Source organism: Aspergillus vadensis, assembly GCF_003184925.1.
Source record: "Aspergillus vadensis CBS 113365 unplaced genomic scaffold BO88scaffold_4, whole genome shotgun sequence".
NCBI classification, from domain to species: Eukaryota; Fungi; Ascomycota; class Eurotiomycetes; order Eurotiales; family Aspergillaceae; genus Aspergillus; species Aspergillus vadensis.
In genome coordinates this window covers 1,270,742-1,287,736 of record NW_020292042.1, presented here as the reverse complement: position 1 = coordinate 1,287,736, position 16,995 = coordinate 1,270,742, and the positions used below count along the sequence as shown (strand labels likewise).

The following is a 16,995-nucleotide window of genomic DNA, read 5'->3' as shown; positions in this document are numbered from 1 at the left end:
ATGGACGAGAATGAGGGGATCCGAACCGGACTTCCACCGGAAGATGAGGCCAGAAGAGAAGCAGTTGAGCGACTAGTGACGCCCAAGGGGGATTAGCGCAAGTGGACGATGTCCGATACAGCAGGTACGCCCGGTACGCTAGACCATAGGCTGGGTTGGTGTGGCCAGGAACAGGAAGGTCCGGATGTCCACTAGTCACAGGGTCATCCAATCCATTGTGCCCTGCGTCGGTCTGTCCGCAATGACAATGGATCCCCCCCCCCCTCCTCTCGTGTTTTTTCCCACTTGATTTTCGCCGTCTGGCCAGAGTCGGGCAATTACTAGTACTAAGAAGGTAACCTAACTTAAGCCAGGTAGGCAGTAGTGTGCGAGTAGACTAGTCTAGTATCTAGTTAGTAACTTTTCTCCAGTCCAGTCAATACTCACTGACTGGTAAGTATACATAGACATCCTCCTCCCCCCTCCCCGGTGGTTCGTTCCTTCCTCTTTTCTCTTCTTTCTTTCTTCCCTTCCTCGCGCAATTTCCCCATCCGACGTCTGTCCTTCGTTCTTTCGTCGTCTGCATCTACTGACTCACCCCGGTTCACTCTTTTTGACCGTCGAGACTATCCTTCCTCTCTCTCTCCCTCCCACTTAGAAGTCATTCTTTTACTTCTGTACCACCCACACTTGCATCGCGTATTTACGCTTGTATATCGCATACTATCCATTCCCCGCTATTGTACCGAGTCATTCTACTACTCACATATACTTCTTCACCAACACCCATCAATATGCGTTCCGTCTTCTACCTTGCTCTCAGCGCCATTGCGTCTCTCGCGGCCGCTTCCGACAACCCGTTCAACGTCCCTGAGGGTGGTTACACCTTCACCGCGGGCAGCCCGACTACTCTCACCTGGGACCCGACTACTAATGGCACCGTCACCCTGAGACTCCAGTGGGGTGCTGTCTTTACCACCACCACGGGCGAACTTATTGCCGGTAAGCTCCCTCTATGGGTGTGATGTGAAAAACTTCGAGGAGATAGGTGCTGACGAGACGATTTAGGGAGCATCGACAACTCTGGTAGCTACTCTTGGACTCCTTCTGCCAGTCTTGCGGCCCGCTCGGACTACACCGTTGAGATCATCGACGATGATGACACGGACGATGTCAACTACACCCCGCGCTTCTCGATCTCCGGTGCCACTGGAGCGGTGACTACCAGCACTGCATCGTCAACCACGTCTTCTGCTTCCAGCACTAGTTCTTCCACCGACCAAACCTCCACCGTGAGCGCCACTACTCTGTCTACTACCACCTCGAGCGCTAGCTCTTCCACCTCGACCACCACGGCTGGCTCGAACTCTACCGTTTCAGCGACGTCCTCCAAGACTGCCTCGTCCAGCTCTTCGAACACCGCGAGCTCCAGCGCTTCTACCGCCAGCGTCACCACGGTGTCCACCAATGCTGGTATGGCCAACCAGGTCTCTATTGGAATGATGGCCCTTGTCTTTGGTGCTGTTGCGCTCATCTAAAACTACGACGTTCTGATTCTTCTGCCCGCCTGAGGGCTGCCAATTCCGTGGTCGGGTGATGATACCTTTTTTCTTTACTTTCTGGTACATAGATTTTTGAGCACTTTTTATTTACGCCTTCTTGCATCCCCCTTTTACTCTTCTCACGCCCTCTTTGAACTTTCTTCTTCACGTACCCTGTTGGGTTGTCAAGGATTGCATGGACGTTTCCCGTTGCTGAAGAGTATCCTTTGTGTCTCGGAAAATGATGTTACAGATCCCGGCTTTCTTTCCATTTTCGCTCCTGGCGATGGTATGGGTATGCTAATTATTACTACGACATTGTTTTTGTGCCTCCGGATGGATGGACCTAATGGGTTGGACATCGGACTTTACGGAGTATGTAGATATGGATTGTGTAATGAATGACTACTAGCCTATCATGCATGCATTAGACAGATGACTCGGGGCGCCCCTGGACGAAGGGGTCGATGCGTCGTAGCTGTGTGTACACGGGACCTGCATGGTGAGCCCGGTGAAGATTCTGACGGGGTGGAGATGGGCATACCTTGCATGGCCCACTAGACTGCAGAAGACCGTCTGGGATAAGTTGGGGACATGCAGGGTAATGCTAGAGTGGAATGGGAATTGGAAGGACTATAAGACGATATATTAATGAGCCCAGGAAAACGAATCCGACAGTACGTAGCCTCGATGAATGGAATGGTTTAATAAACAAATACCCCATAGGTAGGGCCCGAGCAATGCCGGCTAACAGATAAAGTGAAACAAAATAATCTATCTATATGATAGGGATAGATCTAGAATATTATAGACCCCCCATCAACCCTTTCGAAATTAAGGCCGGTAAGAATAAAAACCCAAGACAGCGTACGTAAAATGACAAGGCGAAAAGAAAAACGAAGAGATGATCCAGACAGACCCATCGGGCAAAAGAAAGGGCTGCTGGCTGGGCTCCACGGTAATCAAACCCAACCGTTAAATAAAGGGTCCACCCGAGTAGTTACTTAGTGTAGTTAGTAATCCAATTTAACCACCGACGGACGGGCAAAACTTCGGTGTGTGGAGACTGGAGAAAGGCTGACTGAGTGAGTGACTGATTTGAGATGGGGTCATTTAATTACACTGTAAGTTACTGGGCGATTTTTTCTCCTTTCTTTTCACTTGATGGTGGAAAAAGATATTCCTTTTACTGTACTGCAGTTTATTTATGGATATTATATCGAGGTTTAACTTTGATATTATTATCAAATATTGGTTGGTGTATGCAGTATATTTATTGATTGGGATTTGCTTCTTTGCCAAGATGACAGACACAACAGATGGATGAATGAATCGGGGGCCTTTGTTTTGTTTGGGGTTGTTTTTTGGACCTGCAAGGCACGTGAGGGGTGTCTTGATTTTTGGTTTCGGGTGAGTTCCATGGTAAAGGGACAGTTCTTGTCCCAAGGAACCAACCCATTTTGATAGCTGTCCCTATTATAGATAGATTCTTTTTCCTTTCCTACCCCTGAGACAGACAGTGATGTAAGGATGGTTGGGAGAAATTTGGGACTTCGTCTCGAGGAGGATTTCTTTGTTTGTTAGAGACTGTCTGTCTGTCACCTGAACCAGGGGCTGTATTGTATGCATTTGATGCAATGATACTAAGCCAGAATTTTGTGCAAACTGCAGTAGTTGCAGCAGCTGATATCGGAATTGATGAAGAAAGTCAGTCCGAGAGAAAATCAGGGAAATCGACAAGCACGGATGTAATCGATATTGGGATTGACTTGGATCGGCGGGAGGCTTTCATTTAACTTGTGCGGGGAGGAATGTCATTGGTGGGTTGGCGTGAGGGGATAGGGGGAATCTTAATTTCCGTTGGCACTTCAAAGTATTCAACTTCGATTTGGGATTATCGTTATCTATTCAAGCATCTTGAAGCTGTGCAATGGCCATCGCTATACTCATGCGTTTTTGATGATCTCTTTCCATCAACCCGTCCGCAACTTGGCGCAAGGTCTCTACGTACGGATCATCGCTTATCTGCGATGCGATCTCGGATAGAAGTTTCCCGTACGCCCAGACATCGTTCTGTTGGCGTTGTTCAAAGGGAAGATCGCACGGAGATGTCGTATTCCGAACTTCGGATGTACGCCATTCATGCGTGAATCCGCTGATGTCGATGAGCACTGCGTTTCCGTCGGCGTCGAGAACAATATTCGACGGTTCCAAGTCCATGTGAGTTTTCTTTGCCTCGTGGAAGCGATTCAGCGCAGTTCCGATCTGGATGGGCCATTGCTTCCAGCGGTATTCTGTGACGCGGCGATCGGAGAGGACCTGCTGTAGTGTCCCTCCGGGATATGCTTCTAGTAGAATGCCCGTCACAACTAGTGGTAAGCCGGTATCCCAGTCAAAGGTCTTGTAAGGGTTCGTAGATACGGCAATCCCAGCTGCCTGCACTATGTTTGGTACTCCAGCGAAGTAGTTGAGGTTCTCCAGTTCCTTGCGAATGACCTCGGTATCGTGACGTCGATAGAGAGGGCGGGCCACTATCTTGAGGACGTAACGTGTTTTGCGGTGGTAGACCCAGAATACCCCGGCCGTGATTTCAGTAGCACCTGTCAGTTCTTTGTGGTTGATTTGTCGGAAGGAGGGGAATTCATCGCATGAAGGATAGGCGACACTGCGAAGGTCTTCTTGGATGTTGCATCTTAGAGCTGTAGTGGGATTTTGCAATGTGCCAGAAGCATCGTCAAGCTTGAGTTCCACTTCTGGACCGGTTGCTGTTGCGTCTCCTAGAATAACCTCTGTTACGGTGTGCGGGAGGAGAGGAAGAATTTTGTAATCTATTTGTCGAACAAAGCTCTGGAAGAACTCGCGCCGTCCACGCTTGGTGCTTTGCTGCTCTCCGGCGTTGTCGAGGGGGAGGTTGGCGGTCGGCCCTAGTAGAGTCACTCTAATCCACCATTTGTTGCCTTCGATGTAATAGATTAATGTTTGCGAGCGACTGATGGGCTCTGAAGTCCTTTCCGTCGTGTAGTCCAGCTGCTCTGAGTATGATTTGAGAGCAGTGCGAGCTTATTATTTAGTCATATTGTCCTGAAAGAATGAATAAGTTAGAGAAGTCTGGGATATCAGTTGGCCAATGCACGGTGAGTAACTAACTAACAAGTGCAGGGGACAGCAAACATGACTAATCAGTGCAGAAGTGCAGTGACTGATTAGTTAATTAGTTAGTATGACTTCTGATTCAATGCAAAGACGCCATCGCTTAGCCACTGGACTGGTGCATATTGCAATTCAGTTAGTGCAACATGATGCCCCATCATGTTGGGAACTCGACCGATGCACGGGCATAATATCCTCGGACTTAGACTCCCAGAATGAAGTAGTTCACCCGATGCATATAGTATTATATAGTCACTTATCTTGGGTGCCTATTTTGTATCCCCGAATCCCCTCAAACAAGCTTTCCTGTTCCCCAGAATAGGCGACAGTATTTCTTAGCGTCGGGTACACATAGTGAATGGATATGCCCCATTCAAATCATCAAAGTCCAGGTCTGTTTGTTTGGTTCGGAAGTGAATAACTAGTGGGTATTTCTATTGGGAAATTACAATGTGGAGATACTACTATTCATAGGCTGCTAGGAGGGTACCAGGTTGCCATAGAGGGACTCACTTTGCCATGGAGAAATTATTGTTGACTTAGTCGAATTTGGCTTGTAAAGTTTTGGTGATACCGAAAATTTTGATTAGTAGTGCCCATACGTGACTTGAATTCTCCCTCCCCATAGGAAGAAACAGTTACTGCACCTGTGATAGAACAAGACACCGTCACCACAAGCCAGACTCTAGATTGGAAGGCATTTCATGGATTGCCAGTAAAGAATGACATGAATAGGAATTCTCCAGCTCCGCTTCTGTTTAAATTCGGGTTCTATGGGTAATTCTGATCTGTTAGAGATTATCCTGGTTCAAGATGAGAAGGGTGTCACGAAGCTCAGGTAATCAAGTTGTCATACTGCCCCATATAAGGGGCCAGATCGATCATCATGTAGTAATTATACAAGCACCATCAAGTTCCAGACTTTAACGTTCATTCTACAACATCTCCCGCCCGTAAATATAATCCAGCTATCTGATCAAGAAGGGAGACGTCTGTCAATGCTCTATTGCATGTCAAAAGACCACCTCTCGCTAGAGGTACCTTCATAAGGCCAATATAGAACGTGAGCCCCATTGGCGGTATTGTCATTTTTAAGATTGATGCAATAATTCGGATACGCCTCATTCATGATCCTAAAGGAGCATACATTAGATCAGGGAGATAACAGCAGGGAGCAAGGTTCCCGTAAACAGATTAACAAAGTATCAACTATCATCGTCAGGCTGTTTGGCACACCATTTCTGCTTATTCGAGCGACTAGAGTGTTCCCCTGGGATATATTTTGAGCTGGTTTGTTAAGTGATTCTTGGTTATGTACTCATGAGTATGAGCAATTGTCTTGCGCAAAGGGTCTTCCATAGTCATGGTCAAGAACTTGGGTTCCCAAATTAGGCCTGATAACATAGACAAGATCGTTCAAGATCGTTCTCTGGTTTAGGCGTGGTTAAAAATAGCTAAATTACTGTGTGTTGAGTACTGGGAATGATTGTCGTGGAATATGTATTGAATATTGTGGTGAAGGTAAGTGAAATACTGATGATATAGATTGGTGAATTCTACTGATAAATCTCTTTTTATAAGTACCCCCGTGGGGGTGGGCTTCCAGTTGCTGGAGTGTCACTCAACTGACAACCAACTATCCGTTTCAATGATGACATTACAACTTATATATGGGACTTAATATACGCATCAGTTATTATAGTCACAGTACTTGTTCTGGGCCAGTCATTATGCTGGTGGAACTGCAACATCACCAAACTGACTTCTCTCGTTCCCGATGAAAGCTCGACCAACGAAAGAGGATATATTCAAGGTGAAGAATCATGCTAGAATCCTGGATCAGATGTGTGCCACTTATATCTTCAGTTGTCAGAAACTGTAGAGGCTCTGAGGAAGAAATTTGACTGAGCTCGGAGCGATCAGATATATACATATGTATTATATGATAATGGTCTCTCTCATGATTCTGGACATCTTCCACGGGAAAACGAACTAGTTCAATGGCCCTAGTCCAGAAACCAACGTGTGTTCCCACACTTTGGAACGCACAGTCTATATATATTTGTTCAGCTCTGAATGCTATTTCTGGCACCATAGCTGTCTGTGTATCAGCCGCTTTTCACCAATGGAGCGGGGGTGAAGTGTTTGTCCTACTGTAGCCTCACGCACCCTACCTGCTGATAAAATCCTGTTCATCTTCTTCTGTTTGACACTGGAGATGTGTTGATTGCAGAGGGTCATATATACTGCAAAAATATCATCCTGAATACTCAGAACAACGGTGCTGCACTTGATATCACTCATCCTGAGGTGTTCCCGAGGACCCTAGAGTGTCTTCTATGACTCCTGAGTGCACGCTTTGCTGACTCGTTAAACCCAGTGACTTGGTGCCGAGACTCGACGAGTGAAAACTTGTCTACCTCCATTTACAGAATCACAGCCTAGCATAGGTGGCAAATCAACTGCTTCCTCGATCGGGTCAGCGAGCATACCTTATTCGGATTCAACTAAAGACTGGCGACTACCAACTTGATTTTCTAACGCAACCCATTCTCCAGGCCGTTTACCAACCCAAGTCCACCATGACTGCACCGGCACCTGATCGTCAGGATCAAGTTGAGTTGGCTCTGAGACTGCGAAATACCATGGTTGCATCGGCATCCATTCCACAGGACCAAGTTGAGCTGCCTTTGCGACCGCGAAACACCACGATTGCTGCATCGGCGCCCAACAGTCAGGACGAACCTGAGCTGGCTCTAGGGCAGCTTCCTCTTACATTCGCGATAGATGTCTCGCAAAGCACACTGGGACCTGTGCTTCGAAAAGAGCAGGATGCTATTCGGGAAATCTGTGGAGATTCTATGCCGCCGGACTTGGTGTCACGGTCAAGTATTCTTCCTTGGTGTCACACGACCTTCCAACCGATGAGCATAGCAAGCATCGAGAACCTCAGCTCTTGGGGCCAAACCGATCCAGGGGCTTTGTTGAACAGCCCCGCTTGCAAATTAAGACTTCAGGACGCCAGCATATGGTTTCTTTTGACCGACGGCCAGATCCACGAGCCTCTAGTTCAGAAGTTTGCCCATGCTATCTCCGCCGCTGGGATTCACGGCACAGCCTGCGTGATAGTCCTTTTTGGTTATCCGGAAAGTTCACCATTTCGCTGCAATATCTCAGTTGGAATGTCTGTGTTTGCCGTGGCTCCACATTGCATCTTTCTCTTCTCAGATGTGAGAACTGGCATATTGTACGTGCTACAAGCCAAGGGAAGTTTCTCGAATATACTCCCGGCAGAGAAGCAGTTTGTGCCCTTTGGGGAGGGTACGAAATGGGCGGATCTGGTGACAATCAGATACGACGATCTCAAAAGAGTCAAGGTCCCTAGACCCATCAAAATGTCCCGGGATATCGTCATACTCCCAAACGGAGTCCAGTTTGATATGAATAGTATTTATACTGGCTTGATATCCGAGACTGACACACTCCACCTGCTATCAAATTACGCCGCGTTAGATGTCGTCATCCTGGCTGCGAAGACACAGGGTCAAATTGACAAGATTCATATGTGGATTTCGAGTTCCCGTCGGACAATGAATTCAGTGGATAAGATTCTGCTTGAGCCACGTGATGACTTAGATGGGGAAGCAAAAAGTGTACTCCTCACCCTTCTGACCTTTTTAGACGGAGATGGATCACAACCACGGTCTCTGTGGCAAGCAATTCTTAATTCAAATCAGTCCTCAACTGCAGAGTTCATCAAGTCCGGACTCCGTAAGCAGCATCAAAGGAACTGGGAGAATTTCAAACAGAATGTCAGAGCAGCTCATGACCATTCTTACCGGTTGAAGATGACCTTTGAGGATGTCTCGCGAACATTAAGCGAATTGAATCGACGCCAGTCTTCAATGTCCCCAAGCGATCTAACTCCAATGAGCTCGCCAGATGCAGGAAATATGCAACATATTGGAGCCGCGCTTTCGTTTAAGCAGAGAATCAGCCCACTTGCAAATCTTTCCAGGCCTCCAGCTCATGGACCAATAGACTGCGAATACCTGTTTATACCAGGATATAGAGACAGCAGAAACGTCACTGCAGGATGTGCAGTTCCCCAGAACTACCAACAGTGCCCCATATGTGGGACTGATCAGGCAATACAGTGTCTTCTCCTCCAAACCCCACGCGACTACAATGGCACACACCATGTTCCACAGGCCAATAGCTGTGCCGAACACCGCTATCCAATGGTCTTGGGTAGTTACCCCGAGACGGATATAATCTTGCCTCTGTCAGCGTGTGATGCTTGCGCTTGGATACTGCTCCAGGTTAGAGAACTGCCCAATGGTCAGCGAGTTGATGCTGCACTGCCGCTGGTCTCTCTCACCAAGGAGGCCCGACGGCAATGGGTTCGAACACTTGACCGTATTTACGAACGCCGCTTTCATGAGAGCATCATTCTCTACGTCTTTCTCTCTTCCGTCTGCTTTAAGATGAAAGACATACCTAAAGATAGGGAGACCAGCTCTAGCCTAATGAAGTGTCTTGAGTGGTGCTCCAGAGCAATAAGCCGACTTCCTGGCGAGCCTTGGAAGGCTGGTCTTTTACCGGTCCCAGAATCGACCACGACTGCCAATCATAGATTGCTGACATTACAAAGACTTTTTATAACAGCTTTCCGTCATACTCACACCACCAGTCGTCTTGAGAACTTCCTACATTACCCCATTGAGGGGTCCGTCGTTTTTGTCTGCATCGCCAGTCAGATGGAGACCATAGCTCCACACGTGATTGAGCTCTACGTGTGGAAGCGGTTGCTTTACCAGATAGCCGAACATTACGCAGCGTTGCGCAGAGAGGATGGGCCGGAAGAGGCTGTTATATCCCTCAGAGCCACACTCGGTGAGTCATCCCTATCACTCCTAGATGGGCAATTGCAGCCAATACTGACTTATTAGTAGAACAGCTTCCATCACCTTACTCAGTTTCTGTGGCCCAGCTGGGTAGCCATATCCCATCACTTGATCAATTCAGACGCCTGGATGATTACTTTGCGCCCATTGAGACAACGACCAAGTACAATACTGCTCTGGCTGTCTTCCTGCACATCATGCGGAAAGTCTCGATTCTACTCCAGCATAACCACCCTGAAGTGGGATCATTTGTCAAATACATTGAGGACTATGGGCTTGAGGTACAGCAGGCAGACAACCAATTCTGCAACGTATTCGATGAACCAACGCTGGTTGGAGAAGGTGACGTTGAGAAGATGGTCAAGGATGTCTATGAGTTGCACTGAGGGGAATGGATAGGGTATACCTTTGCTCTTTTGGATCACTAGAAGGATACCATGGTAGTTTGAATATTATCCTTGAGTCTGTTGAAACCTACATATTATGTGAACTCAGTAGCTGTACTTGCATACTGTTACTTCCTATGACTCAAACGAACTCTTCAAAGCGAAGTAGAGGAGAGAAGTTTCACATATGTTTCCAACTACCTAACTACTATCATACATACATACATACACCATAAATACAAAATACTAAGAATCAAATCTCAACCCCACAACTCCCCAAACCCGACATACAAATCCCTCTTCCCAATCTCCACGCCCTCCATCCTCACAATCGCATAGGCGATATTCAAATGGAAGTAAATATTCGGCAGAACCATGGTATGCGCATACGTTGCATTCGTCACATCCATGTTGACCCCGGGTCCCACGGGCGCAGGCTTGACCGTCTCGGCATTGGCATTCACCACCTCCTTCGTACTAGCATCATTATCCGCATCTTTCAACAGCTCCAGCACTTTGTCGATGCGCTCGTAGCACTCCGCGAAGGATTGCGGGTTACCTTCCGGTAGGAGGGTTGTAGGGAGAGTTTCTGCCTCTGGGTGGTTGGTGAGACGGGCGTAGAGACGGACGGAGAAGGATGTCGCGAGACGGATTTGGTCGGTGAGGGGGTACATGGTTGGGTGGAGGCGGGAGTTGAGGAGTAGGGAGGATGGGTTGGGGTGGGTGCGTTCGGCGGTGCGGAGGAGGTGGAGGAGGGTTTTGAGGATGCTGGTGAGGATGGGGAGGGTGGTGGCGTAGAGGGTTGAGGTTGGTTTTGGGGGGAACATTTTGATGGTTGTTATGTACGGTGTGAATGTATGTATGTAGAGGAGTTGGTAGGTGTGGGTGGTGATTGTTTGGGTAGAGAGAAGTGGTGGTTCAATTGAGTTGATGTAGTCTGTGTGAGTGAGTCACTCACTATCCTGGATGGATACAGGATGCTTATGTAGTGGATGGTGGAACTACTAGTGTCGTGATTAAAATCTAACATCAGACAAAGTGGATTTAGTCTCGTATTATTGTGGTGCATAGCCACAGTTCTCGGAGATGGTTGTTGTGTGTGTCGCAGGAATCAATGGTCTGTTGATGCTGTTTCCACTTGGTTACTATATCATGCCTATGGCTATACGCATTACGAGATGGATTGCTAGTTGGAAGAAGGTATCAGAGCTCTTTGCAAGATTATTATATTTGTTCAAGTCGTATCCCGACCAGCGGTGACACTGACAATGCACTCACTATACTCAAGTCTGCTAAAGATACAACCCTACGACACCCACTGGGGACACACCCGCTTCACAAAGTTCATAAACTTGAAGAACCCGACCGCATGCTCGACGTTGCCATACGGATCGACCACCCGCTCCGGGAAAGCGATGCCCGCCCCATACAGACCCCGGACAACGCGGCCGTTGGAGTCGCGGAAGCCTCCCGAAACCGGGTCGAACTCGGGCTCCAATGAGGAGCCGTTGATTGACAGCTCTGGCAGCGGGTCCCGTGTGAAGCCGACGGCCTGTACCAGGTACGAGCACGAGGGCAGATGCCGCTCATACTGTGCTTGTTCCTGGTTGTCGCCGCAGTAGACCTTGGTGATGAACCGGCCAGCCTCGGAATGTGGCAGCTTGTCATCCTCCAGTTGCTGACGGGCGAAGTCGGCGGCTGACCCTTTAAGTCCGGTGTTGTCCCGGAGGATCCAGCCGTCCATGAATTCGGCATACCGCAGGGAATGCCGCGTGAACCACTTGATACGGAGGTCGGGATGGGATGTGCGGGCCAAGTCTACCAGGTTGAGGAGGGCTAGGATGGCGCTATGCGACGCTCCTACTACAGCGACGGTCAAGGGCTTGTCTCGGGGAAGATGCGACACCAGGTCGCTGGGCTTCAGTACGAGATCCAGGTCCAGCCTTTCGATGTGGTGCCCGGGAATAGAGATAGAGACCTCGGTTGGGGATGACCCTGTGCACACGACGAGTCGAGGCGTCAGCACCTCAACTTCATCCTGCGAGTCCTGCAACCGGATGCGAACGGTCCAGGTAGCAGTCTATGTCCACGGTCACATGTTAGCGATGCGGGAATGCTTAATGGCTCCTAGAGCTCTATAACTGACTTTCTCGGCCAGGTTGGCAGCTGTGACAACTCCTCGACATGGCAGAACCCGATCCATCTTTGTGATGCCATCGGTAAGAGCACGAACCACATCAATAGCATGATGCAGATGACAGGTTTTATTCTGGTCGAGTTTGGCCATCGTCGTGAATGGGTTGGGAATACGGGTGTTCTCGATCACAGTGCGGAAAGGTTGAACGGCCGTAGCGTACGCCTGAAAATAGCACACCTTGGTATTGCTGATCGAGCCAACAGATCCAGTCAGCAGGAGCGTTCCTCTTCTGGCATCCTGAAGCTCGTTCTGACGACCAAACCAAGGATTTGCTCACCTAGGAACCTCGCGGTATCTCTGGTTTATCCGGCCACCTTGGAATAACGGGTCAACCCAGGCAATCTTCCCTCCAAGTTGCTTCTCCAGGAGATTTCCCACAACCGCCAGACCGGCTGGGCCGGCTCCCACAACGACAGCAGCACATTTCTGGGGTTGAGCCATCCTCAAAATGCTCATATAGATGGGGTGGAGGAAATAATAGCAGAAAGTCGGGATATCACAAGTTCACAGGGCTGAAAAAAGGGTGGTTGTGACAATCGAAGCGTGATCTCAAAAGAGCGGGAGAGGCATTTATGGGGATGGGAGTTAAAACGCCAGGGGAGCTGGGTCGTATTGCCGGCGTAATTCTCGGCGAAACAGGCGAACGAGAATCAAGGCCATGTTTTGGCGGGAGAGGGGAAGCCACGAACACAACACCATGAATGACCGCTGAGAATGGGATAGCCGAGTACCCCGATGGCCTAGATAGGATAGGCAGATGGGAAGATAGCCGATCAGCCAGTCAATCAGCTCCAAATTCGAGTCACGGCGCAGGAAAACTGCGCAGAAACAAAGTCTCTCGGGCGAGATAACGCATGATGCCTCCGCCACGGCCGGTCAGGCGGTGATAACCGCACTGCTCACTGGTCACACTGAGTGTATCACCGCTTCTCGCACGACTGACCGGTTGTTGCGCAATCCAATGTGGCCAGCCCCACCCGGATTCGCTCCTGGAACATCCTGGGCCGCTTTCCGTCGGCCGTCACATTCTGTCGTCTTGGCTGGGAATGAAGGAGGGCCGCAAGGCGTAGAGGAGTCGGGGGGAAGGTCACCGTCAAATAGGGAGCAACATTGAGCTTCTGTCTGGTTAATTGACGGGACTGTGTCTTCCAGTTTGGTCCAAAGAGGGAAGACAAAACCAGCGTTGCTGGTGATGGAGGAAGAGAGCGACCTTATATTCAAATGCGCAGATGACGGGATTGGGTGGTCTTGGCGCAATTGCGTGATCGCCTTGGGGAATGAGGTGATGCTCTCTCCGGCCTGATTTGGCAGGCTACCATCTATACTACCCAGATAGTATACCCAGTCTATCGATAGCCGATAAGGATGTATAGTTAGTTGGTTACAGCTGCTTAGTAAATAATCCCCAGCAATAACTAGTTTAATTCGTTCATAACTACATATCTGCTCACTGCTATTCAGAAATATACTTGTTTCTAGCTCATGTGCACTCTAGAGATGCTGCTGACTTAGGATCCCCGCATTAGACCGCCCAAAACACCCGCACTGACACTCGCTGCACATGGTTCGACCACCCTCCAAACCGTGCTCGACCCCAGACAGCAATCGCATCTCCAATCTCCAGACTGCGGACTTGGCTTCCATCCAGCGTGGCTCGTCCTCGTCCCTGAGTTCGTTCAATTTCCTCCGCTTCACTCGAGTCCGGAGCGATATCATCCTGGTAGTGCCAAACAATAGTATGCTTTTGCGAACCTGGCACGGCCGTCTTATTCGACTGTAGCTTATGAGCCGTTGGCAGCAGGTTAGGATGATCGGGCCCAAAATGGAATGGACCCTGTGGTGGAGGCTGATTATTTGCAGCTCTCTTCTGATGTGCTGAGTGAATGACTTCGGTATCAAACCACGAGTAAGAGCCCCCGTATTGGCCGCGAGACCCTGGGCCGCCACCCCATCCCTGATCGTGAGATTCAATAATAAAGATGATCTGGCGGCATGGATGAGTGGTCCGATGGGGCAGAGGCTTTGGAGCCGGAGTATTCAAGGTCTAGTGGTTTGAACACGGTGTCAGCAGCAATAACCCGATGAAAAAGTCTCCGGCTGGAGTGAGACGCATTTAAAATGTCACAGTAGGCCAAAAGCTCCAACTTACCTGCACATCATAGCACAGAGGTACCGTCGTTAAAATAATCTGATCCTGATCTTTCCTGATAACAGTCTCTCCTTTCAAGACGGACTCAGAAGAAGCCCAATACTCGGCTGCGTCCACAATCATATCTACAATTTCAGCTGGCAGCAACTCTTGCGAGTTCCTCGTCCATTGCCAGATGTGCTGTAGTAGATACCGAACCTTCAAAACATCGAAACAACTGGGATAGTATGTGTCACCTTCCGGGGAAGAGTCCTTGTTATCCTCGTCTGGTGGGGTGCTTGTATCGTTGTTGTTGGGGGGCCGGTTTGGTCGTCGCCTCAGAGCAAGCCGATTAACTAGAGGCAACATCATTATGTTTGTAGCCTGCGAGCTACTTGAAAGGGCCTCCTTAAGTTTGCACCGATACAAACTAACGTTGGCTCATGCGAAACGACAAACTTAGAAACGGTCGTAGTTCAGTATTGAATCTATTGTTGCCTTGACGCGATTAGCCAGCGGGGCCAACACAAGACAGCTACAAAATGAAGAGAATTGCTCACTTAAGACAAGCTCATCTCAATGGTTGGGCTCAGGCACCAGTCTGACTCAAGTGATGTCGGTCAACTTAGTGTAACCGTTAGATCTCACCCCGCCTTCCGGGCAGAATGATAGAGGGGGAGGAGAGATGCAGTAGGCACCACACGCGATAGTTAAAATTTGGAACGAAAAGTCTGTCAATGTTTCGTCTAAACTAGCAATCATAGAAATATGTTACATGCCGGTTCATAAGAGAAGAGCGCTGCATATGTGAAGGGCGATAGCAGTGATTGATATCGCCAGGAGAAAGGCGGCGCAATCGATAGGTGACGTCATGGGCGTGTTCCTGAAAGGGCCAAAGTTACACATCGCGTACAGCAGAACAGGCACAATACAGACAGTTCACAACCGATGAATTGGCATGCAACAGATGGATATCTACTTAACAAGTCTCGTATCAATTGGCTTTTTGACATGCAAAATACACCCGTGAAATAGAATACAGATAAAAAAACGCCGGCAAGCTCACATCCCAGTCCATTAATCGGTCTTCCCCTTCTTCCACCCACCAGCCGCTTTGTAGGCCGCAGCACGCTTGCTGCTCCGGTTGTTCGGCTTGCCCTTGGAGCCACGGCTCTTCGTCTTAACCCGAATGTGCGAACCTTCGGTGGCCCGATGGCCTTCGAACACCAAGGAGTTCTGTGAGATGGACTTCTGCGCATCCGCCTTCACCTTGGCTGCACCGGCCCGACCAAAGAGTCTGCCAGCGCGACCCTGAAGGGTCTTGTCTGCCTCACCAAGCGTCTTCTTTTGGCCACCGCCGTCTGAACGCTTCTTCAGAACCTTCTTGGCCCGGGACACGCGGAGCTTGCGGGGAAGCATAGGCGGGTAATGCTTTCCATTGAGTACAAGAGCCTCCTCGACACAGTTTTGATCATAAAATTGAACGTAGGCAAATCCTTTGCCGACACGAGTGAGGCTATCGCGGACCACACGGACTGATTCAACATTTCCATTCTTGGGCTTCTCCTTGTTCGAACGACCGGTGTGAGCGTTGAAGGTCCGCCAGAGACCTTCTTCAACATCTGCGGGGGCTCGCTTTTTCTTCTTCTGCTCATCGTCGGGCTTGACCTCGTTGTCGACAAAGTCCAGATTACCAACGAAAACACAGCGTTTGTGGTCGATCGGGGCAGGATGCGCGACACTGTCAACACGCAAATGCCGGTCCAAAATCACGGTACCGTTGAGCGCAGCGGGAGCCTTGCGCGCGGCTTGCACAGTGCTGTAGACGGCATATGCGTTGGTGCACGGCGTCGTATCATCCAGTACTTCTTGCTTGGCAAATGAGGCTCGCTTGGGGACTCCGCCACCACTGGAAAATGCTGTGGAGCGGAAGCGAATAGATTCCACCTTGTGAGGTCCAGTAGACTCCGGAAGCGTAGAGAGGAAAGATGCCAGGTGTTTGAGGAGGGTCTTCTTAGCTGACTTGGACTTGATCGCCTCACTCGAGACATTGCCCAAGAACACGGTCCGGTTGGATTTGTCCAATTCCTTCGACTCGGCATCACCAGTCTGGCTCTCATGCTTCGGGACGGTCGTCTTTTCCTCATCCTCTTCAGAACTCTCCTCCTCATCTTCTTCCTCAGATTTCTCGGCATCCTCTCCCTGCTCACCCTCTACCGTCTTCTGTCGCTTCGCCTTCTCTTCCCGTCTCTTTTCATCCTCCTTCTTCTGCTCCTTCGCGATGCGACGCATGTATGAGTCTTCGACATCTTCTGCAGTGGTCCTCTTGCGTTTGCGGCTGGGCGCCTCGGCGGCTACTTCGGCCTTTTCGCTGCCCTCATCGCTCGATACTTCTGGGGCTTCCTGCATATCCTCGTCCTCGGGCAGAGATTCGTCTTCCAATTCGGAGATCACATCTTCGCCATCTTCATCCTCGTCATTTTCGGCAGTGCGCTTGCTTGATTGGGGAGCGGGAGCGGCGATTGTGACGGTAGGAGCTTTTACTGGGCCAGCCTAATGATGCCGCATGGGGCCATGTTAGTTCAAGATACACTGGCGAAGCAGAAGGTGTGTGTTACGCACACTTGTCTCAAACAGGGCAGCTAGAGTAGGATCAATGGAGGCCTTTGCCCCCAAGAGAGGAAGAGACTTGTCTGACTTTCCCATA

General features: G+C 49.5%; 8 protein-coding genes across 8 annotated transcripts; 3 read left to right on the top strand and 5 right to left on the bottom strand.

Annotated features, from left to right (window-relative positions):
• The first annotated feature begins 297 nt into the window (after positions 1-297).
• On the top strand, positions 298-1,758 carry BO88DRAFT_402602 (GPI anchored serine-threonine rich family protein). The gene is made up of 2 exons (XM_025706139.1): positions 298-981; positions 1,048-1,758. Exons 1-2 carry the CDS (start codon positions 774-776, stop codon positions 1,515-1,517), a joined length of 678 nt encoding a protein of 225 aa, XP_025566168.1. The 5' UTR covers positions 298-773; the 3' UTR covers positions 1,518-1,758.
• A 1,670-nt stretch (positions 1,759-3,428) lies between these two features.
• Positions 3,429-4,754, bottom strand: BO88DRAFT_485799 (kinase-like protein; the record flags this gene model as incomplete). Its single annotated transcript, XM_025712374.1, has 2 exons — positions 4,672-4,754; positions 3,429-4,579 (listed from the first exon to the last, which is right to left on the bottom strand). The coding sequence occupies exons 1-2, from the start codon at positions 4,691-4,693 to the stop codon at positions 3,429-3,431; spliced, it is 1,173 nt and encodes a 390-aa protein (XP_025566167.1). The 5' UTR covers positions 4,694-4,754.
• A 2,498-nt stretch (positions 4,755-7,252) lies between these two features.
• BO88DRAFT_433259 (uncharacterized protein) lies at positions 7,253-10,103 on the top strand (the record flags this gene model as incomplete). The annotated part of the gene is made up of 2 exons (XM_025709410.1): positions 7,253-9,566; positions 9,626-10,103. The coding sequence occupies 2 exons, from the start codon at positions 7,253-7,255 to the stop codon at positions 9,961-9,963; spliced, it is 2,652 nt and encodes an 883-aa protein (XP_025566166.1). The 3' UTR covers positions 9,964-10,103.
• Positions 10,104-10,157: 54 nt separating this feature from the next.
• Positions 10,158-10,957, bottom strand: BO88DRAFT_402598 (DUF1993 domain-containing protein). Its single transcript, XM_025706138.1, has one exon. The coding sequence runs from the start codon at positions 10,788-10,790 to the stop codon at positions 10,224-10,226; it is 567 nt and encodes a 188-aa protein (XP_025566165.1). The 5' UTR covers positions 10,791-10,957; the 3' UTR covers positions 10,158-10,223.
• Positions 10,958-11,246: 289 nt separating this feature from the next.
• On the bottom strand, positions 11,247-12,601 carry BO88DRAFT_477082 (uncharacterized protein; the record flags this gene model as incomplete). The annotated part of the gene is made up of 3 exons (XM_025711964.1): positions 11,247-12,043; positions 12,110-12,403; positions 12,446-12,601. 3 exons carry the CDS (start codon positions 12,599-12,601, stop codon positions 11,270-11,272), a joined length of 1,224 nt encoding a protein of 407 aa, XP_025566164.1. The 3' UTR covers positions 11,247-11,269.
• A 131-nt stretch (positions 12,602-12,732) lies between these two features.
• Positions 12,733-13,463, top strand: BO88DRAFT_423186 (uncharacterized protein; the record flags this gene model as incomplete). Its single annotated transcript, XM_025708633.1, has 4 exons — positions 12,733-12,820; positions 12,884-12,887; positions 12,950-13,246; positions 13,313-13,463. The coding sequence occupies 4 exons, from the start codon at positions 12,733-12,735 to the stop codon at positions 13,461-13,463; spliced, it is 540 nt and encodes a 179-aa protein (XP_025566163.1).
• Positions 13,464-13,682: 219 nt separating this feature from the next.
• Positions 13,683-14,660, bottom strand: BO88DRAFT_423185 (uncharacterized protein; the record flags this gene model as incomplete). Its single annotated transcript, XM_025708632.1, has 2 exons — positions 13,683-14,204; positions 14,286-14,660. 2 exons carry the CDS (start codon positions 14,658-14,660, stop codon positions 13,683-13,685), a joined length of 897 nt encoding a protein of 298 aa, XP_025566162.1.
• A 705-nt stretch (positions 14,661-15,365) lies between these two features.
• Positions 15,366-16,994, bottom strand: nop12 (rRNA-processing protein NOP12; the record flags this gene model as incomplete). The annotated part of the gene is made up of 2 exons (XM_025702790.1): positions 15,366-16,841; positions 16,911-16,994. 2 exons carry the CDS (start codon positions 16,992-16,994, stop codon positions 15,366-15,368), a joined length of 1,560 nt encoding a protein of 519 aa, XP_025566161.1.
• Between the last annotated feature and the right edge of the window lies 1 nt (position 16,995).

Bases quoted from the DNA above. Each gene is read 5' to 3' on its own strand.
- BO88DRAFT_402602 (XM_025706139.1), top strand. From the start codon at position 774: ATGCGTTCCGTCTTCTACCTTGCTCTCAGCGCCATTGCGTCTCTCGCG. The intron at 982-1,047 runs GTAAGCTCCCTC...GAGACGATTTAG, and splicing joins CACGGGCGAACTTATTGCCG to GGAGCATCGACAACTCTGGT.
- BO88DRAFT_402598 (XM_025706138.1), bottom strand. From the start codon at position 10,790: ATGTTCCCCCCAAAACCAACCTCAACCCTCTACGCCACCACCCTCCCC.